General features: G+C 39.1%; 2 protein-coding genes across 5 annotated transcripts; both read right to left on the bottom strand.

Moving 5' to 3' along the window:
• Positions 1–49: 49 nt before the first annotated feature.
• On the bottom strand, positions 50–5,775 carry LOC116727422 (sesquipedalian-1-like). Of its 3 annotated transcripts, none has more exons than XM_032574843.1 (4): positions 5,650–5,775; positions 5,182–5,293; positions 1,667–1,970; positions 50–611 (listed from the first exon to the last, which is right to left on the bottom strand). In XM_032574843.1, the coding sequence occupies exons 2-4, from the start codon at positions 5,260–5,262 to the stop codon at positions 241–243; spliced, it is 756 nt and encodes a 251-aa protein (XP_032430734.1). In that variant the 5' UTR covers positions 5,263–5,293; positions 5,650–5,775; the 3' UTR covers positions 50–240. The 3 variants fall into 3 exon arrangements, with proteins under 3 accessions (XP_032430734.1, XP_032430735.1, XP_032430736.1); XM_032574844.1 differs by lacking the exon at positions 5,650–5,775 and adding an exon at positions 5,527–5,643; XM_032574845.1 differs by lacking the exons at positions 5,182–5,293; positions 5,650–5,775 and having other exon boundaries at positions 1,667–2,024.
• Positions 5,776–8,395: 2,620 nt separating this feature from the next.
• Positions 8,396–12,187, bottom strand: LOC116727421 (zinc finger and SCAN domain-containing protein 2-like). 2 transcript variants are annotated; one of them, XM_032574842.1, is made up of 3 exons: positions 12,133–12,187; positions 11,029–11,219; positions 8,396–9,786 (listed from the first exon to the last, which is right to left on the bottom strand). In XM_032574842.1, exons 2-3 carry the CDS (start codon positions 11,216–11,218, stop codon positions 8,984–8,986), a joined length of 993 nt encoding a protein of 330 aa, XP_032430733.1. In that variant the 5' UTR covers position 11,219; positions 12,133–12,187; the 3' UTR covers positions 8,396–8,983. The 2 variants fall into 2 exon arrangements, with proteins under 2 accessions (XP_032430733.1, XP_032430732.1); XM_032574841.1 differs by having other exon boundaries at positions 11,973–12,182.
• Between the last annotated feature and the right edge of the window lie 9,868 nt (positions 12,188–22,055).

Here is a 22,055-nt window from a genome sequence, read left to right as displayed (position 1 = left end):
AGTCACCCGAAATGGTTTTCACTTCATAGGTGTGCCCTGTCAGGTTAATAAGTGGGATTTCTTGCCTTATAAATAGTCATGAAAATAAAGAAAACCCATTGAATTAGAAAGGTGTGTCCAAACTTTTGGTCTGTACTGTACATTAAACAAAACTTTTCCCATTTCTAATGAAATAAAAGGTTTGAAATGTTGCAAACATGATTTAACACGATGATTAAAAACCGAGAACTTAAAATTTCTTTATCCAAGATCTATCAGGCTTTCCTCTGGAGTTGGTTCATCGCCGCCTCTTCTTTTGGACCAATCAGCAATCAGCTTCTTCACCTCCTTTCCAAAGTCTTCATGCATTTTACTGAAATCTTCCTCTGGATCTAAAGACAAATCCAAGTGCTCCAACATCGGCAGGGCAGGCGTGCTGACAGGCGGCAGGTTCGAATTCTTCTTAGACCGCAGTTTGGGCGATTTCTTGGAAAACACTCTGGCCACCAAAATGTTTGAAGGCTGAAGCGTTTGGTTGGAGACTCCTGCTTCCACAAAGTTCGTTGCTGACGTGTGGAAGTTCGGCATTGTGAACGGCCGGTGGAATTGGCTGGGATGCGACAGCAACGTATCTACGAAAGAGGAGAAGGAAAAAAAGATGGACTGAAATATGACAGAAGTACAACGGAGCTCCAAAAAGTCCGATAGTTAAAACCATGAGTCAAAAATCTGCTTGTAGCCACAAGAACAACAATGGCTGAGGCAGAGTCGGCCCAACGCACATTAGGGCCGACTGCTTAGGGTCCCCACACCACCAGGGGGTCCCCAAGAGCATCAAGGTAGCATATATAGATATAAATACATAGATCAAATTATCAATCTTAGATATTTTATTTATCGGGCCAATACCAATATGTAAAAAAAAAAAAAAGACCAATATCGATGGATGCCAATGTTGGTGCCGATATATTGTGATATAATCTTTGAAAATGTTTTCTTGCATTATTATGCCATTATCGTTATTATTGGTTATCGCAATAATATTTAGGACAATTTATTGTCCAGAAAAATTTATTAAAGACTTCATAATTAATTTATTTGTTACTTCTTTTTTATTCATGCATTTTGGATATTTAAAATATCTTCCAGGTCCAGTGTTAAATGCTCATTTGAAAATTTGGGCAGATATCAATATTTCTGCTATGGCTGATAACCAATATTAACTGATATTATTCGCACTTCTCTACCCTGTTGACACATTTTAAAAAAACAAACAGCAACAAGATGGAAGTAAATATTGGATATTAATATTGGCCCAGTTTTATTCATCGGGATGATATGAATATGTTAAAAGAATAAAGACTAATATTGGCCGATACATCGTGCATCCCTAATTTAAAGTTTATTGATCTTTGAGAATGTTTCTTGCATTATCACTTTAGTAGTTGAAAATTGTCTAAAAACAACAGAATTATTGTATTTTGCAATAACATTTGGGGCAATTTATCATCCAGCAGCATTTATCAGGAGTAGTCGGAACAATCGATAACTAAATGAATCAGTACTTGATTATACACCAAGTCTGTATAATCTGTACCACAGTGAGCCTGGTGCCAGACAGACGTAGAGGCTGTAATCGGTGACTCAGAGCCAGAACAAAGGTCGCCCTCTCTCCCTCGTCTCTCACCTCTGTACTTGTTCTCCATGTCCGTCACCAGCAGGGCCAGGTAGCTGTGGCTGGCCGACAGCAGAGCCTTGATCCAGCTCTCCTGGCTCGCCTGGTCCTCCGCCGAAAACTTGTAGGTCCGGAGTCCCGGCTCGCTCCACACCAGAGAGAAGGCGAACTGCTCCTCGGACTCGCACAGCTGGACGGTGCAGCCCTCCAGAACAATGACTCCTATCACGTCCCTGTCCCCCGGGCGCTCCTTGTAGAAGAGGAGGTTTCCCTTCAGAACGAACCAGCGCTTCTGATACGAAGTCTTTATCTCACCCTGTGACACATGGTGCGTTTTACTGAGCAGGTTACACATCTCTCAATTACACAACTGCTTTGAAGCAATCTGTAGTCTGCAAAGAGGATACGTTGCACATGTTTTCTTAATTTTTATTGCAAAATATTGTGTTGGTTTGTAATTACATGAGGTGTGGAATGGGGTTAAAATCAGGTCACAAAACAATGACTTTACATCAGGGTCATAATAGTTTTGGCTGGTATTTCTGGGTCCAGCATCAACTGAATTTAATCCAATTTAAACTCAGTTCATGTTGGAACTGAGTTTAAATTCAGTAAAACCTTCTAACTACTCAGATGTGAAGGTTTCAGTGATCTGTGGCGTTCCCCAAGGTTCCCTATTTGGTCCATTGTTATTTTGGTTTAGCTCCCATTATTCAATCCAGGGCTTAATTTCTGTTTCCGATCTAACTCTGCGTTCACTTCGAAAAATCCCAGTTTTGTCCCGTTCAAATAAGAAATATTTAAATTAATCAAACTTGTGTGGCCATCTGCAAATCTAAATATGCATCGTCTACCATTGTAAACAAGACTAGACAAAGCTTTACTGAAGCGTTTATTAGCCATACGGAAGAGTTGTTCGACCAAAACACACAACCTTATATATTTCCTGTTTTGTATTAATTAAACTGGCTTCTTGTGAATTTTAAAAACTGAAGTTATTATATATAGATCAAAACAGGAACGATGTAGAGTCAGCACACAGTCATTGTAGCTACAAACCACTGAAAAGGCCTCAAATCTGGGAGCAGTGATGGACCTGGACCTTCAGAGCCACATAAAGACAGTTACAAAGTCAGTCTTCTATCAGCTGAAGAACATTTCCAGGATTAAACTACAAATGTCCCAACAAGATCCTAAAAAACTCATCCATGGATTTATCTTTATTTGAAATGAATACAGTGCCTTCATAGGTCTAGTTCAAGTCTGCTCTGCATCCCCAGAATCAAAACCAAACATGGAGAAGCAGCATTCAGTTTATAGGCTCCTCTAATCTGGAAAAAACTTCCAGAAAACTGCAACTGCTCCTGTTTGTACCAATTGTTTATTGATCAATGTGGTACAACTGATCAATAAATTGCACCAATAAATTGTTACAATGGGTAACCATTTAGCTAGTTCTGGGGCTTTTACGGATTGTCCACGCCAAATAAATTTATAAATTTCTAATTTCAAAAATGCTTTAGCATGGCGTCCTTTTAACTTAAAGGGGGGGAAGCAAAATATTTGCTAAGAGTTGCTTTTAATTAATAATAACTGGAACATTGACCAAGTCCAGACTTCATTCCAGTATTTTATGATGATTTTTTATCAGATTAATGATGGAATTGGAGGAAATATGTTTGTTGCTTTCTTGTGGTTTTGTATTCACATCATAGAAGCCAATTGTTATGTTAAGTACATTCATTTGTTTTGTTTGTTGAAATGTGTTGTACAAATAATCTTTACTTTGGATTTTTCTTGTTAACGCTCCCATATTTAGCCATGAAAAGTTTGACTCCTGCAGGATTGTCACATGTTCTGACTAAACTATCAGCTTCCCTCCTTTTCATTATGAGTCATTTCAAACTTATGAGTCATTTCTCACGTAAAACTGAGAACTGGAGATTGAATTCAGCTCGAGGCCCGAGGGCGATAGAACAATGTGTCTTCAGAGACGCATTTATCTCTGTTTTGAAAAACGGAGTTTAACCCATTTAGCCTAGAAAATGCTTAGAGTATACTGTAGCATCAGTGTTTGTATATTTTTAGGACTTTATGTTTAAAATTACAAACTGAGAGTCAATCCAAAATACTCTTGACTTTTACAGATACTAATAATTTTACATCATTGCTGGAGACGAGTTGTATCTAGTTACTGTTAGCTTAACTACTCTGTAAATTTCCTTGTTTCCAAAGTAAATAGAGGCTGAAAAGTTTGTCTACAAAATTTAACAAATTGGTTGCCTACTTTGTTTATTTGGAATAAAAATGTGAAGAAAAAAAATCCAGTTGCCTGATTAAAGAATATATCAAATATTAAAATGTAAATAAGTTGGAAGAGTGGAAATATTAAACATAACATTTTCATAGAAAGTTACATAAATAAGATTTCCTAATAATGTTCTGTAGTCTGCAATAGAAAACATCCTCTAAAAAATGTATTTGTGAAGTGAATACATTTACATTTTCATGTCTTTAAAAAGGTCTGGTTTAAAAAAAGAGACAGAAAATGTACAACGCATAAATTTCATAATGTTTTATTTTGGGTTAATGTTTAATGGGGAATGCAACGTAAAATGTTTTTTATGTTTTTGAAGTTGGTTCCTACTTCAAGCTTGACCGGTCAAATAAATCCACCTGTTAAAATGTATTAATAATTTACAGATCAAAGGGCACAAATACGAAGTTGAAACATTGGTCAAAATGGGATTTGAAGACACTAGATGCGTTTCCATTAACCAGAGAATTGAAATTACAAAAATAAATCGTCTTAGTGGAAACATGCCAAATTAAAAAAACAAACAAACAAAAGATTTTTTGATTTTTAAAAAAAGGTTTTTGCTCTAGGATAAGGTGTTTTTTCAGCGGTATAAACACGTTATTTCACGTGACAAATTACTACTGCAGAAAACGACAAAGAGCAGGAAGGTGGCGCTTCTAGTTTCACAGCTCTTATAAGATAAGATAAGATAAGATAAGATAAGATAGATCTTTATTGTCATTGTCACAAGGACAACGAAATTTAAAAGGTGCCATCAGTCAGTGCATATGCTTAAAAACAAAAAATAACTGTCTCACAATTCACACATAAAGTAAGAATTAACAAATAACTGGTAAAAAAAAAAAAAAGTTATGTTGAATTCATATTTGTTCTGTAAAATCGCAGATTACAGTTTCCCCCAAATATTTGTGGCTACAATACCTGAATAAGAAGTCAAAGTCCTCTGACGGCTGACAGATGAGTGCTAGCATCATGGCTAACTTATGAATACGTCTCATTTTTACGGTCGCTGCCATTATTTTTTATGACTTATGGCACGAACAAATTTACTCATGTGTGATTTTAAATTTAACAGAAAAACCACAACTGCGAAATTGTATTTTTTGACATCAGTATTAGACGTATTTTTGCAACGTGTCACATCTATAAACCGTGAAAACATATGCAACGTGTTTTATTTTGAAAAACTTCAAACGTTGGCCTTTACCTTTTTGGACAGGTATCCCTCTTTGTCCACAGGTGAGTTGCAAGATTCAAAGTAGTTGACAACCTTTTCATCAATCTTCATTTCAACATTGCAGGGTGTTCAGAACATAGACCTGCAGCACACAAACACAGTTTGAGCCACTTCCGCGTCTAACTGATCCGAGAACTAATTATGACCATGACTGTTACAAACTGACTCAGTTCAAAAGAACTGGATTTTCCCCCCCTTGTTTCACAAAAGAGTGAATCTATGATACTGTCTTTATTATTTTCAAAGGAGGACCGTTTGTTTTCTGTAACGATAAATATTTTCATTTGTTAGCGGCGCTCATTGCGCCACTTATACCTGCCCAGCTGTTTCATTTAAAGCGACAGCGTCGATTAAAAACAAAAACTGACTCAGACGAAACTTTTGAAGAAATTGGGAAGCGAGAAAACGTTTCCATCAGCATGGGTATCGGTTACTCACCTTTCCGTAAAGCGTGTTGCAGTTTCCTCCCTTGGGTGTGAGTGTGTGTGTGTGAGAGAGAGAGTGTGTGTGTAAAGCAGCTGCTTCCTGGTCCGGCTCCACGTCAACTCACTTGAGCAAATAAAGCTTTCAATATAAAAAAAATATGCGTGCAAATAATATAATCTTACAGGTTTAAGATAACACATTCCTTTTTATTTTAATCATTTTACTAATTTTCAATGCATGTTTTCCTGTCATTAGAAATAAATTTAATGTTTGGTTTCGTGTTACGGAGTTGCGTAATCATGCGGTTTGTATTGCAGAGCGACGCGCTTCTGTTTCAAAATCTACTTTCGAAACCTTCAAAATAAAGTGTTGCAAACTGCCTTTCATATGAATTTCATCCATTAAAAAAACCCCTAAGTAAAATAAATCAATAGTACATGTCAAGACCTATGGAGTGCTGTTCGTAAAGTCACAAAGTAAAAAGCAAAAATAAAACAAAAGCAATAATTAGTTTATTTAGCCTGTCATAAAGGGAAAAATGTGGGTGTGTTAATTTTTCAGTTATATTTTCACAATGTTATTACTATATTCATTAATGTCAAAGTAAAATAATTTAACTTAAAGTATTTAACTTTCAAATTAAATATTTAGTTAAGAAGCTAAATATTTAATTTGAAACTAAATGTTCAAGTCTGAACTAAATGGCTTTCAAACTAAATAGTATTTAACTATTTAGCTCCAAATTAAATATTAATTTTGCAAATATTTAGATTCAAGTTAAATATTTTTGCTATTTTTCTCCACATTAAATGTTTATTTTGTTAAATAAATATTTGGCTCCAAATTATTTTGCCAACTAAATATTTTCCAAACTATACATTTAATTTTTTCTAACTTTTCTTGCTTGCTAAATATTTATTTTTCAAACTATACCATTTACATTTCAAACGAAATATTTAGCTAGCAAGCTAAATATTCTGTTTGGAAGATAAATATTTCATTTGGAAATTAAATGTGTAGTTTGGAAAATAAATAGTTTAAAACTAAAATTTCAGTCAGCAAAATAAATATTTAATTTGGAGCCAAATATTTAGTGATTAAAAATATTAAAAATTCTGATTCTGCTCTGATGGAATGACACCCTGGGTGCAGAGCCATATATATATATATATATATATGTATATATATATATATATATATATATACAGTATATATATATAAACAACTCCATATTTACAAAGATAGAGAACAAAAAGTAACTCAGTAATTATTTGTAACCATCTTTATTGGTTAATTGAAATTAAATCAAAACATCTAGTTGTGTAATGTTTGCACTTAAAATTTATATATTACTCTCAGATTACCAACCACTGATAAAACTGGTTAAACTATGTGAGAAAAAAGCAGTGGCTACTTCAACAAGTTTGTAATAAATGATAACAAGGCTGTTAAAGATTTAACTGGCTAAAAATAATTAACTCAGCCATTTTTTGTGTTCCAAAAATAAATGTTTGAACCGTTTAGGCTGCAGGACAATCAACCATTAACAGGCGCCGCTGCATGTCTTATAGTTACAGACAAGAAGCTACAGAAAAATATTTTCCACCATGTAAACAATTATCAGCTTAAATATGGTGATTGGTGAAGCAGATTTACTGGATATGAATTCAGGTCACAACAGTTTAAATGTGATGATGAACTGAGAATAACTTTTCCTTTATCATGCACTAATCTGGAGTCCATCACCATTAAAACTCTTTGGGTCAAACTGTGTTCACTACAGGGCTGTTTTAGCAACAGATTAATCTACTGATTTTTTTTTTTTTTGGACAATTTTTCAGATTACATAACTGTCACATTGTGCAGATTTTTCATTTAAAGACTAAAAATCTTTTTATGTAATATTAGAAATAGATTTTAAAAATGCAAATAAACAATCCAATAAATTTTAAAATCAGAAAATAAATATTTTATTGCCTAAAATACAATGTTTTTAGGCAAACATTGGTCGTTTGTAGCAAAGGATGCATCTGAAGCTAAAAGAAAAATGAAAAGCCCGTTTTGCTTTAACAATACAGTGTAAGTTTAATCTGTTGCTTGTGTTTTTCGATTAACTGATTAATAACCGGATAGCAAAAGGTTGTTAATAGATGTTTTCCCAGAATTTGAATTGGCTCAAGCTTAAACTATGCGACTTGAGAGAATCTGGGTTTTTTTTCCATCTTACATGCAAAACGTATCATTTTTGTTCAGTTTTGTCTTATTTACTGCTATAAATGTTATTTCTTCAGCAAATGACCTTTTTTTCCTTCAGTGCGTATACTCAGAAAACTTAATTTAAAAAAGACTAAATTGGGCGGGGTTAGCGCTTGAGTCCTCGACGCGGCAGTCGTGGGTTCGACTCCCGGACCTGACGACATTTGCCGCATGTCTTCCCCCCTCTCCTTCCTCGTTTCCTGTCAGCCTACTGTCATATAAGGGACACTAGAGCCCACAAAAGACCCCTGGAGGGGTTAAAAAAAAGAAAAAAAAAAGACTAAATTAGTTGATGATTATTTCCATAATTGATTAATCACGATTAAACCGATTAATCATCTCAGACATGCAGCAATTCCTACACAAAGCATCATCATAGCTGTGTATATGTGAAAAAGGAAGGCATTTGATAGACTGAGTAGCAAGATGGTGGGACATTTTGTTTCAAAGAACGCTAAAGCTATGTTCACACAGCAGGTCTTGGCGTTAATTCTTTTTTTTCTTGAAATCCGATTTTTACTTTTTTGTGTGTTGTCCTTCAAACTACTGTTTAAACCCGACTGTAATCAAACTTTTGTAGGATTGATTGGGTTTTTTCCCCCCAGACACAGTTCATGAAAAAGTTTCGTCATTCTAATGTGTTGAATCCATAGCTCTTCTATGAAATCGCCAACCACCATTTCCCCAAAAAGCCGCAGACGTAGCCATATACGCTTCTTATCACGCCAACACCTGAAAAAGATGCCGACGTCTCCTCTGATTGGCCAATCGACGATGAGTGCTAGAGCTATGACTGAATTATGAATATATGTCATGTTTACATTTGTCGCTGCCATAATTTTTAACAAGCGGATGTCCAAATTAGTTCCACATATAGAAATAGCACAGATAGAATATTTTTTGGGTGAAAAGATCTGAATTGGCCGTTCTGACTGCAGTGAAAAAGCTGGATTTAGGTCGGATATGGATATATGATAAAAAGAAATAAAATTTTGGTCGTATTGGCCTGCTGTGGGAACGTGGCCAAACAAATCTTGATCAAATATGTTAAAACCTATAAGATGAGATGCAGAAAGTGTGCAGAGAACGTCTACTGCAGCTCTGTCCACGCTCGCTGCAGCTGCAGAGTTTCTCCAATGTGAATCCGTTGGTGTCTCTTCAAGTTCTCTCCTCTGCTGAAGCTCTTCCCACACTGGCTGCAGTAGTAAGGTTTCTCCCCCGTGTGGACCCTCTTGTGTTTCTTCAGGTCCCCCGCCTGGCTGAAGCGCCTCCCACACTGTACGCAGCCGTACGGTTTCTCCCCTGTGTGACACCGCTGGTGGATCCTCAGGTTGGCCACCCTGCTGAACGTTTTCCCGCACACTACACAGAGGTGGAGGCCGCTTCTGCCGACATGATCCAAACGGATTTTTCTACCGTTGACCGTGGCAGCCCTGTTGCCGTTGACGACACCCTGCCTCCCATCGGGGGCGAGATGTGAATCGACGAAGACGAGTCCGTTTTGTTCTGCGCCGGCTTGCGGACCGGGGTCTTTTGTAGAGGTGCAGCTCAAGTCAACACATCCAGCCGGCTGCTGCTGCTCCGTTTCTGTTTTGATGGCAGGAAGCTGGATCCCGCCAGTATAAGAGTCGTACACTTTGGACGACGCAGCGTCCGAATCCCCGGTTGCACAACGCGACGCCTGGACTTCCTCACTTGTTGCTCTGCAGCGCTCAGCTCCTGATTCGTGATCGACGCGTTGCTCCTGCTTCACGCAGAGTTCAGTGGCGTTGATCAGCGTTGGCTCTGTGGAAGTTACATCTGGTTGATGATTCTGAAAGAAGCTCAAATCCTGGTTTCGCTCGTCCACATGATCCGTTTTCTCAAGAAACGGCTTAGTTGAAGAGAGAACAGCTGCAAATGTAGATAAAAATAAAAGATTCTTATCCATCATGAATGAGGAAACTTAAGATGCCTGAACAACAACCAGAACCTCCAAGAAGTTGCGATCGCAACTATTCATGCAAATTCACTCATTATTTGCTAATTTTGTGTGGACTTGCAATCTTCACCAGTCACTGCAACTTTACCACACTGTAAAAAAGACTCAGTCTAGTTTTATTGTTGCTTTTCTCAGTTACCAACTTTAACAGTCAAGTTCAAGACACTTAAAAACTATTGCTACAGCAATCTCTCTTTAACCATTGTATTAAATTAAAAATGATTTGAGAAATTTTAAATTTAATAACATTTACATTACATGTAATTTTTTTTTCTTTTTGCATTTTTATACCTTTTTAACTCAGTTCTAAGTTAAGTCATCTCTGTAGTGTTTGTTTTACTTTAAAATGCTTATTCTTATTATGAGTTATGTTATCCAGTCTAAATTAGTTTTATGAGCATTATTTGACTCAACTCAGGAAAAGTTTCAAAATTCACATTCAAATTTTACAAATTTCCACTAAAAAACAAACTTAATTAATAACTTCTGAAAATTTAGGCCTTCTAATTTTTCTGAAGGAAAATAATTGGAAAATACAAGAAAATTGTATTAACTCACAACTGGAAAGAAAAAAATCTGACAAACCACCTTCATATTTTCTGCATTTCCTTCTTTCCTGACCAAACTTTAAATATTAACCGTTAAAATCCTGTTTCTTTGTGGGAAGACAATTAGACTTGACACAATTAATTGTGATTAATCAATTATTGAAGTAATCGTCAACAAACTGAGTAACCAAATCATCGCTAACTGGAGCATAGAGATTAAAAAAGACCAAACTGAACAAAAATATAAAAATTTTGCATTTAATTTAAAAAAAAACCCTTAAAAGTAATGCTATGCTATTTTACTTTCGACATTAAATATGTATTAGTTTATTTGCATATTTTAATGCTTATCTAATAGTTTCAAAGAATGCTAAAGAGGTTAGAATGTGCCAGATTTTTTATCTGATTAATCAAACAATTGTCAAATTAACCGGTTACTAAATAAATCGTTAGTTGCAACCTTAGCAGCAGTTTACCAAAAATAAAGGTTTAAAAAATGTGCAACTTTGACAGCAACTTTTAGAAATAGGTGCCGCAAAATCAGCAATTTTAGGCAGAAACTATTGCATAAAACGTCCTGGAGGGACTGAACGACATCTAACCCACCTGTGTTTTCTTTGGTTAGTCTGACCTGCAGCTCCTGCAGTTGTCTTTTCAGACTTTCGTTTTCTCTCTGTGTTCTGAAGGTTCTTTGTTGGTACTCGCACACCGTCTCTTTCACCAGCTCCAGAACCTCCTGCACAGCTTCAGTCAGCAGTTTGGCCACACGGGCATTCAGACGTTCCAGCTTAGACATCCTAAAAACATAAAACAGATTAAGATTAGAGAAAGTATGATCAAATGAATGAACTATTCAATTCTGGCTGCATTAATTCAACTTGTTGAGTAAAAAATCTTTAGTAACAGTTATGCTCAATTATGCTTGATTGACTGTTTATCATTCAGAAACTAGTTTTACAGCGGTTTAAAATCCAACATGAAATAAAGTGATAAATTATTTGTACTTCAATATAATTACATTTGACAAAAATATCAACCAGTTTCATTGCATCAACTTCACAAATGTCGTGGTGATGACTTGCTGAAGTTTAAACAAAGCATCAGAATGGGGAAGAAAAGGCATTTAAGTTACTTTTAAAAAGCAACTAAACCCGCAAATCGGCATCTCCAAGGAAAAACGGTATTAAAATACCCAATTTTTAATCAAATCAATGTAGAGTCTTGGCTATTATTGATCAAATCTTTATCTAAATTTCCAACATCAAACAATAATAACGTTAAATTCCAATGATCAAAATCAAACTATGTCCAAGCTTGATGTTCCCAATTTGATTTCTAAGCTTTATAGCGATCAATTTGACACTAAATATACATTAACACTTAAATATCAACGTTTAACTGATACAGTACATATTTTCTGTATTATTAATTTAAACTAAGCTAAAATTATAAATACTTCTGTACTAAAACATGGTACATTTGCATCACTTTCCAGTCTGAATCTGTTATAAACAGCAGCTGAGCGTCTGGTCCTGCTTAACGTCACTAACCTGGGCAGCTAGCATTAGCAACATTAGCTCCGCTCCGTCAGGATTTCTTTTAACAGGCCGAAGATCGAAAGATGCAGAAACATGGCGACATTTCATCTGGTTCAGGTCACACCCACGTGTACATATTAAATATTACATTACAAAACATGACCATACTAACCTAGAAACACCTCTGAGAGCCCAGAAAGCACACCGGAAGTCAAGTCAAATCTCGGTTCCCTTTCAGAATAAAAGCTTTCCGCCCCATTCCGAAACTTGAATTTTCAAAATACAGCGTGGCCAACGGTTATTAGCAACGACCCACGCTTTTTTTTTTTTTTTTTTTTTTAGCAACTAAACAAATACACGAATATAAAATAAACATGTCAGTAAAATCACCAGAACCCACTAAAAAAGGAGAAAGCAGATTAGGGTAAATAGTACTTCTAAAATTAGTAAAGTAAAAGTGAAGAAAAGTTACTGTACTTAATTTTTCCAAGTCTCTGTACTTTATTCATAGTATTTATCTTTGACGTTTTACTTTTACTACTTGTATTTTAAGATAAAAATCTGCATTTCCTACTCCTTACTTCGATGACAAAAAATAATGACGTGGAGTCAGGACAAATCAGGGGGTGAAAAATTTGTTAATAGTGATAGAAAGTCATCATTCAGTTTGATGCAACCAAAGCAGAAAAACAACATGGATAAACATTTTAGCCCAGTGTCCAACGTGTGGCTCGTGGGCCATTTGTGGCCCTTGAACTGATTCTGTGCGGCCCCAACTGCAATCATAAAAATGACACAAACTTGACTTGTTGATGCAGATGAACACTTTTAATTTGAAATTTTCTCACAATGGAATATGTAAAGTACAACACAAAGTGTTTTTATATCCTAGCTTTAACAAAACCATGTTTATTCAGAGACTTTTACTGAAATGTTGCAACCAAATCAGCTTTTTTCAGCTTCTAAAAACCACAAATCTGGAACAAACTTCCAGAAAACAGCCGAAACAATGACTTCAATCTAGGCTAAAAACTCACCCATTCATAGTTGGTTTTGAACCATTAAAAAATAAACTAATAATGGCAGCACAGTGAACCCTCGTTTTTCGCGGGGGTTGCGTTCCAAAAAGAACCTGTGATGGGCGAAATTCGTGAAGTAGTTACCTTTATTTTTTACAATTATTATAAAGCATGATTAAATACTCTACATTGAAACCAAACAAAACCTGTTTTCAGGACCAAGCTTTTTTTTAACAAATAGAACGCTTTCTTACAAATAACTACAGTAAAATAATCATTTTAATCATCAATACGAAGTACAGTAGGACAAATTGTGATCCGCGCATTTCACTGTGTTAAGGTTAAGGACAACGTTCCTGATGTTATCTTCAGTGTTTAACAGCCATTTTTCTGTCTGATCTCAAAGGAATCTTCATGTTGAATCTCCACAACCAGAGATCAAATTTTAGGATTTTCCAGTTTTAATTTTTATTTCAACAGATTGTGAAAGCATCTCTGAAAAGAAAAAAAAAGATCATGCAACTCCAAGGAGGACGGATGGATGGATGGAACCGGGACGGACAGACAAAAGGACCAGGACGGATGGATGGAGGGAACCCCAATGGAAGGAACCAGGATGGATTCAGATGTAGTTCAGCGGTTCTTCTGTGTCTGAAGTGGATTCTCATGAAGATGGCATTGTTAATTCCCCGTTTTCTTCTCTCTGATCTTCTCAGCAGCAGAACCTCGCTGTGTCTTGTCTCTTCCAGCCACCATTGGCTCAGTTTAACGGAGCGACTCAAACTGTGGACAAGAGAAGCCATTTTTAGGCAGTTTGATCTCAAAACTTCGCCAGCAGCAGCGCCTCAGCTGAGCGATTTGTAGCGCCGACAACGCCAAACCATTCAGCTCATTACTGACGGTACCGGAGTCTGATTGTGTCCCTGCTGCTATGTTGTCTGCATGGGCGTAGGTTTGGGTATGGACGGTCGTGACATGTCACGACCAATATTCAAGGGATATAAAATAGCCCCGACCAATTTTTGCCATATAAATAAAAAATAAAAAAAACATATGTATTTTTTAACAAAAACAAAATAAATAAACGAAAATCTACATTGATTAGTTTAATATTTCAATATACTACGCAGTGGTAGCATTCATTTTAAATGCTGGTGAGTTGGTGAGTAAGTTGTAAGGTCCCACCAAAACTTAGACCAAACCTACGCCCTTGGTTGTCTGTCTACGTTTCTAAGGGTGTATTCAAACCAACCCAGGATTAGAGTCCTGAGTCTGACTCTAATCAGTTTGTCTAGAAAGTCCGAGTTTTTGGGGAGGTCTGAATGCAGATCTGAATTTCAAAACGGACTTAAAAACCAAACTCTGATCAGCCTAAAATCTTAGGTCTCGGTCCGGTTGAAGTGGACTCTAAAATGGTAGAAAACCTGTCTGAATGCAACTTGACTAGAGACAGTTTCAAAAGCAGGAAGTTGGCTACAGTGCGTAGCTATATTGACATTCTGGTCAATATATTACTCTCTGCTCTGAGGGTTAACAAAGATGTTGTCGGTTGTCATTTCAACGGGTTTGCGTGCAAACACTAAGCAAGGAAAAGCAGAATATAAATTGTTTGAAGTTGTTTTACAACTTTATCAGCTTATTGTCCCATTGCTGTGGCGCTCTGCAGCTGCTGTAATTTTTAAATAAATGACAAAAACTGAATTGCCTCATATGTTTGTACATAATCATCAAATAGGATGGAGGAATTTGCTTAGTCCTCTCTTGCGTCTTGATAGAAACCAAACTGTTTATAGATTTATATCAAGGAAGAACATTTACAAACACCAGCAATGTCCTCAGCTTTAAATTAAGCCATGTTTATAGAAATTGGGTCTCTGCTTTTTGCAGACGATGTGGTCCTTTTGGCTTCATCAGGTCGTGATCTGCAGCTCTCGCTGGAGCGGTTCGCAGCCGAGTGTGAAGCGGCCGGGATGGGGATCAGTGCCTCCAAATCCGAGGCCATGGTCTTGAGCCGGAAAAGGGTAGAGTGCCTTCTCCGGGTCAGGGGGGGTGTAATGCCCCAAGTGGCGGAGTTCAGGTATCTCGGGATCTTGTTCACGAATGGGGGAAGAAGGGAGCGGGAGATCGACAGGCGGATTGGCGCAGCGTCTGCCGTCAAGCGGGCGCTGTACCGGTTCGTCCTGGTGAAGAGAGAGCTGAGCCAAAAAGCGAAGCTCTCGATTTACCGGTCGATCTACGTTCCCACCCTCATCTATGGTCATGAGCTTTGGGTCATGACCGAAAGAACGAGATCGCGGATACAAGCGGCCGAAATGGGTTTTCTCCGTAGGGTGGCTGGGCTCTCCCTTAGAGATAGGGTGAGAAGCTCAGTCATCCGGGAGGGACTCAGAGTAGAGCCACTGCTCCTTCACATCGAGAGGAGCCAGTTGAGGTGGCTCGGGCATCTGGTCAGGATGCCTCCTGGACGCCTCCCTGGTGAGGTGCTCCGGGCACGTCCCACCGGGAGGAGGCCCCGGGGAAGACCCAGGACACGCTGGAGGGACTATGTCTCTCGGCTGGCCTGGGAACGCCTCGGGATTCCCCCGGAGGAGCTAGAAGAAGTGGCTGGGGAGAGGGAAGTCTGGGCCTCCCTTCTGAAGCTGCTACCCCCGCGACCCGACCCTGGATAAGCGGAAGAAGATGGATGGATGGATGTTTCAAGAGAAACAAAAGGGAGGAATTGTGGAATAAAACAATTATTTACAGTGTGTTTACTTTTATTAGAAGTTTATTTAATATTAATCTTGCAATGTTTAATTAGTTTATTATGTCTCACTCAGTCTTACAGAGTCATTGTTTCTCTTTTTAGCCTTCACAGTTTGCCTCAGTGTGTCAGAAGCTTAGCAACAGGCGATAAGTAAATAGTTGTCATACCTTGCGGAGGGACAGACCAGACCGACGGCGGAGCGATTATTATTAGACACAGAATATTCTGTCTGAAACCCATTTTTAACTGAAAGTTGCATTTTTCTCTGTGTGTGTATTAATCTGATTAGCTCCTTGGGAATGTTGGTGGTGACACTGTGTCTGTGGGAGAAGGACGGTATACAGTATATGTAGAGAGATGATTCCTTTGTCTAGTTAGATCTCTTCTGAGTTCTCCATCTGCGCAGATGTGAAATAAAGCTGTGTTTTGTTCTTTCTCTTTAACAAGGTTTGGACTTTGTTAATTTTTCTCGCTCCACATTTCCTCAAAATTTATAAGGTTATTTTTGCATTCATCTAGCACAGGGGTCTCAAACTCGCGGCCCGCGGGCCAACTGCGGCCCTCGGGACGATAGTTTGTGGCCCCCGCCTTAATATGAAAGTTTAATGTTAGTGCGGCCCGCGAGTTTGATATAATTGGCACTTTTCAGTGTTTTGTGCGGAGCTGAACGAACTTACCAATCACGGTGGAGTATATTGCTCTCGGGGGCGGGACATCGCCCGGGCCTATTTGCATTTTCTATTTGTCATTATTTGTATGCGGTACATGCGCAATTTCCGCGGCCGCTCCCGCTTCACGCGCTTCAGCATCCAGCCTAGACCCGGAAGTTGCTGATCAGTGTAACGTAATTAAGGTGAGGCGCTGTAACGCTTGGGTTGTGTTTAAGGGAGGAGAGGAGGCGGCAGATTCGTCAGGACGGTCCAAAACTCACAACCACTCTGGTACTGGGAATTCCCCAGTGTTGTCCTTTAATAAATACGCTCTTCACCAACCTTACAAAGCCGGTTGAACGGCTGTTATATTATCAGACATGAAAATTGAGCAGCGTCCAAACAACCCATAACATTACTATAAAGTTAGGGAGCTAACATGTCCGTCTAGCACGTTTCTCCCACGCTCTACAGAGAAGCCGTGGCGCATACTTCTGACATCATTGGCAATACTAGAGTATCTTAAAGAGACACTACACAATTACAGCTGTTACAGTGCCTGACTACGGCCAAATATGGTAATAGGCACAACAAGAAGCCTCTGACTGAAGACACTCTATTTTCCCAAAGCAATCTCATGAAGAGGATAGTTTAGAGTGAAACAGATAAAGAGTGAAAAAATCGATCTGCTTCAGCTCCTTCCAGTGCTGCTATTGCCATCTGAAGGAATGGTCACAAAGTGTGCATGAGCTGGTCAAAAACAGCCAATCAGAACCAGTAGGAGGGTCAAAGTGCTGTCAATCAAGCTCCTGTACACTGCTTAGTGTATTAATGGAGGAGGAACAACTTACAGTTTCAGGAAAAACTGTTATCTGCCATGCTAACTAGCTTTAGCATTCCTGGCAGACTCTGTCTATCAGGAATAAGCCATAGTAAATACAAGAGTGTATTAGAACTAAAAAGGAGTAAATTTCCATTAAAAAGCTAAAAAACAATATTAACTTAATCTCAAAAAATTTGTAGAAAAAACTTTAACATTTCTGAGTTTCAAAAGTCTAGAACAAATTAGAAAAACTCTGAAATTTTCAGATTAACCTAAAAAGAAATCTTTAAAAAAACCCAAAAACAACAGCAAAAAAAACCTCGACAATTTCTGGGTTTGAAATGTCTAAAACAGGGGTCACCGACCTTTTTCAGACTGGGAGCTACTTCACGGGTCCAGAGTAACACGAAGGGCTACTTATTGATACAGACATAAATGTTCTTGGCTCAGCCTTTATAACAATAATATATATATGTATATATGATTACATCCTGCCTGATCATATTAATGTTAGGGACTACTCACAGTAGTTATCAGTAATAATTTGCCATGGCAGATATGGTTAATTGCTATATTGTGATCAGAAGTTCTTGGTTCAGAGTTTTAAGTTTGATTCTCATTTGGAGATTTTCTGTGTGATGATAAATTTCCCACCAGTGACTGAGAGTCTGGATCGGTGCTGCAGCTGCACGGCTGGACGAACTGAGTACCTTGAGATTTTCCTTTGAATAAAAAAAAGAAAAGAATAGTTCTTGTTTTATTATCTAACCCTCTTTACTATTAACAAAATTGTGGAGGATAAAAGACATTTTGTGTCCAAAGATATTGTACACACAGCTGTGTAGAGTCTGTGGGGGTGAGGTGGGGCACAAAGCCTAAATCTGATTGGTCAGTTTGCTTTTGTTTATTTCACGGGTTGGCGTTTTTCTGCAAGCTAAACATGAATGAGTGGAGTTTGAACCTCCCGTAGTTCTAAGATCCCGCCTGAGCTTCTTACAGTGTGCGGTTCTGGCGGATCGCCGGTTTATTTGCTTTTTTGAGGTTTCGCCAACTGAATAACTGACGGGTCACCCGCTGGCCGACACCAGCAGATGCGCTGGGGGAAACCCTGGATATATGTATAAACATCAAGGACTCCTGGATTTCTGGGCTTCTCACCCTTTCTCTAAGGAGACCCTGCGGAGAAAACCCCTCCAGGATAACAAGGCAGTTCCCAGGAGGGGCACTCTCCAGTACCCCCTCCAAGGACTGGGTAAACAGTCAGAACCCGACCCAAACCCGTAGGTAGAGGGAGAGGCTGTCCTCTTGTTCACCCCAGCGTACAGGCACCAAGGCGGGAGGCAACAAGTCAGCCCACTCCTGCCCAGCGCCTCTCACAAGGGGCAACTCCAGGGTGGGAGAACATCCAACCCGAAGAGTTTTTGCGGCGCTAGTGGCTCGTATTTTTCTGACAGCAGGCAGACAGGAAGGAGGGGGAAGACATGTGGCAAAGGTCGTCGAACCCTCGACGTCCGTTTCGAGGACTAAGGCCTCCAAAAGTGGTGCGTGCTAACCCCCTGCGCCACCACAGCACGCCCCGAGTCCGACTATTTCTAGCCGGAACCCATCGGCTCTTTTCGGGCTGAGCCCGGCCGGGCTCTGTGGGTTAAAGCCCGGCCACCAGGGGCTCCCCAACGTGCCCCACCCCCAGGCCTGGCTCCAGGGTGGGACCTCATGTACAGGCGAGCAGAACCACTGTTTCCAATGGTCGTTTTCATCATAAGGGATCTTTGGGCTGCACTTGGTCTGGTTCCTCACCTTGGACCCGTCTGCATTGGGTGGCCCAACCAGAGGCATGAAGCCCCGACAGCAAGACTCCTAGGATCACTGGGACACTCAAACCCCCCCACCACGATAAGGTGGCAGCCCATGGAGGGGACGTGTAAATGTGTGTGTGTGTGCGTGTGTGTGTGTGGGTGGGTGTGCGTGTGTGTGTGCGTGTGGGTGTGCGTGTGTGTGTGTGGGTGTGTGTGTGTGTGTGTGGGGGTGTGCGTGTGGGTGGGTGTGTGTGTGTGTGTGTTGGTGTGTGTGCGTGTGTGTGTGTGTGTAAATATGAAGTAACCTGTTAATTATGTAAGACAGAGAGAAAATGAGAGAGAGAGGAAGAAAGTTGTTTTTTTAAGATGAGGAAACAAACTCAATGTGGTGGGAAGCAAATTCTGACCTTGGGTCCAGTCTTGAGGTGAAATGTATCTTTGTAGTTTTAAAAAAAAAGATTTTTAGGCTCTAATAAAGTTTTTTAGGCCGTTATTTAACAGGCTGAACAGGAAATTGGGAGGAGAGAGAAGGAAATGACATGCAGCAGATTCCCCAGGACTGGGAATTGAACCCAGGTTGACAAACAAAACCTAGAAGTAACGTCCTAAACAAAACATCATTTACAGTTTTACTGTAAATCTGGTTAAAAAAATAACTGAATTATTCATTTCTTAGCCCCTTTTCCTTCTCTTCTATACAAGCAGACAGCACATAAGCTCAACAACACAAAAGTTTCATATTTATTACAAAGTATTGATCTAAGAATTAATTTCTTCCTGTAGTGGAAATGATTTCTGATGAAGTTCTCTGTTTTCATACTTTCATGGATTGTTCTTCTTTTTACCTTTTCTACAGTTTTTCATGTTAAATTGCACTTTTTTGTTAAGTTTCTAATATTATCTTGAATCTGTATTTCTAAATAAAGACTAACTGAAAGATCACACAGTAACTTTTATTTTTGATAAAACCTATTTTTTTCTTATAACAAACAAACCAGATAAAACAAGTTTGGGCTTCTTCAGGGTCCGGAGTATTAAATTATGATTACAATTATCATCTATTACTATGTACAGATTAAACTCTAATCTTAATTTAACATCCTGGAACCTGAAGAATCCAAACCTGTTAAATCAGCTTTTTTATGTTTGGTATAAATAGAAAAACAGGATTTATCAAAGAAAAACCGGTAAATGGACTGAACTTGTGTAGAGCCTTGCTAGTCATGTTGACCACTCAAAGCGCTTCACACTACAGTCACATTTACACCGACATGCAGGTCGGGGGGCAACTTGCCGCTAAGTGCCCCGCCCCGGGGCAGCTCAACATGTGGCTGAGGAAGCTGGAATCGAACTTACAACCTTCTGGTCACAAGACGACCACTCTACCCACTGAGCCACAGTCGCCCTAAGAAAGCCACTGCATGATCCTTTTGCTAATCTTCTTTAAAATACAGATTCAAACAGTTTAAAAGTTACAATTCAGTGCAATTTAATATAAAAAGTGAGTAGAAAATGTAAACTAAAGGACAAACCATAAAAGCACAAATACAGTGAAAATAAACAGAAATCATTACTATTAAAAGAAGAAATTTTAATTCTTAAATCAATTCGTTGCTATAAAAATTGAGCCCAGTGTTGCTGCGGCGCTAAAGCAGAAAAGGGAAAAGTGCTAACGTACGGCTAATTCAATTAACTTTAAAGTTTAACAATAAAGCTGCACATGTGTTTGGGGTTTCTTCAAATCTTTGGGGGCAATTTGCAGTGACCAACTGACCTGACCGACATGTTTTAGGAGATGTGGGGGGAACCGGAGCACCCGGAGAAAACCCACGCAAACACGGGGAGAACATGCAAACTCCACACAGATGGTGTCTGTGAAGATGCAGCGCTAACCGCTGCACCACCGTGCTGCCCACGTTTTTTCCAATTTGGTTGGGAAGGGATCTATTTTCTAGTTTGTCAATGGGGGGAAAAAGTTTTTAAATTTGGTCTTGACGGAGCGTGGCATGGCGCCCCGTTCACAGAGGCTACAACCTCCATGCGTTTGATTCCAGTCCTCGGTTCGTCTCCTGCACGTCTTTCTCCTTCTCTAAATATCACAATCAAGAACTTTACACACGTTCTTGATTGTCTTCACTTGTTTGTTTCTTTTTTGGCTTCTTCCATCCCAGAGTGTTTCGTACCTTCTTCCAAAATGAAATTTTAGACTTTATCTTTTTACCATCTGGATTGTACAAATCCTGCAGGATGGTTTCTCCAGCGACCTCGGTCTCGTCTGAGGATTCTGGATCCATGGAAGAACCTGGTAAAGGTTCTCCTGAGAGATCCTCCTCTGAAGAAACCTCTTGATTTAAGACTTTAACTTGGTTCTGAGAGTTTTCTTCCTTTTCTTGGGAAACTGTGATGGGTTGTTGTTGGAAACCTTCTTCCTCGGCTCTCAGAGTGTCGGCCAGCAGTAGATCGTCTCTCGCTCTTTGTAAATCATTTTTTACACAAATGAGCTCCTCCTGGTGTTTTTCTGCTTGATGTTTTAATGCAGTTACTTCAGTTTCAAACCGACTGTTTAGCTCCATGTACAAACTGTTAACATTCTCCAGCTCAGCCTTTGCACTCCTTTCCTTGTTTTGCAGGATTTTCTTCTCTGATGTTGTGATTTCTTGGAGGATGGCATATTCAGCTCTCAGCTTCTCTAGAAGCTTCTTGTCCTCCTCTGTTTGCTCCAGGTGAGCTTTTCTCTCCTGCTCTACCTGATGCTGGTATGTCTCAACCTCCTGCTGTAAATCCATATTGTTTCTTTCAAACCTACGTTTCAGCTCCTCGTGCGAAATGTGAACCTGATCCAGTTCGTTCAGCATCTGCTTCTCTCTCTTTCTCAGAATAAAGATTTCTCTAGCCATTTTTCGAAAGAGCTCCTCCTTCTCAGCTCTCAGCTTGTCGACTAGCTTCTTGTCCTCCTCTGTTTTCTCCAGGTGAGCTTTTCTCTCCTGCTCTACCTGATGCTGGTATGTCTCGATTTCTCCTGACATTTTCTGGAGGAGCTCCTCCTTTTCAGCTCTCAGCT

Source organism: Xiphophorus hellerii, chromosome 10, assembly GCF_003331165.1.
Source record: "Xiphophorus hellerii strain 12219 chromosome 10, Xiphophorus_hellerii-4.1, whole genome shotgun sequence".
NCBI classification, from domain to species: Eukaryota; Metazoa; Chordata; class Actinopteri; order Cyprinodontiformes; family Poeciliidae; genus Xiphophorus; species Xiphophorus hellerii.
Note: the sequence above shows the minus strand (reverse complement) of the source record. Positions and strands in the feature narration are given on the sequence as shown.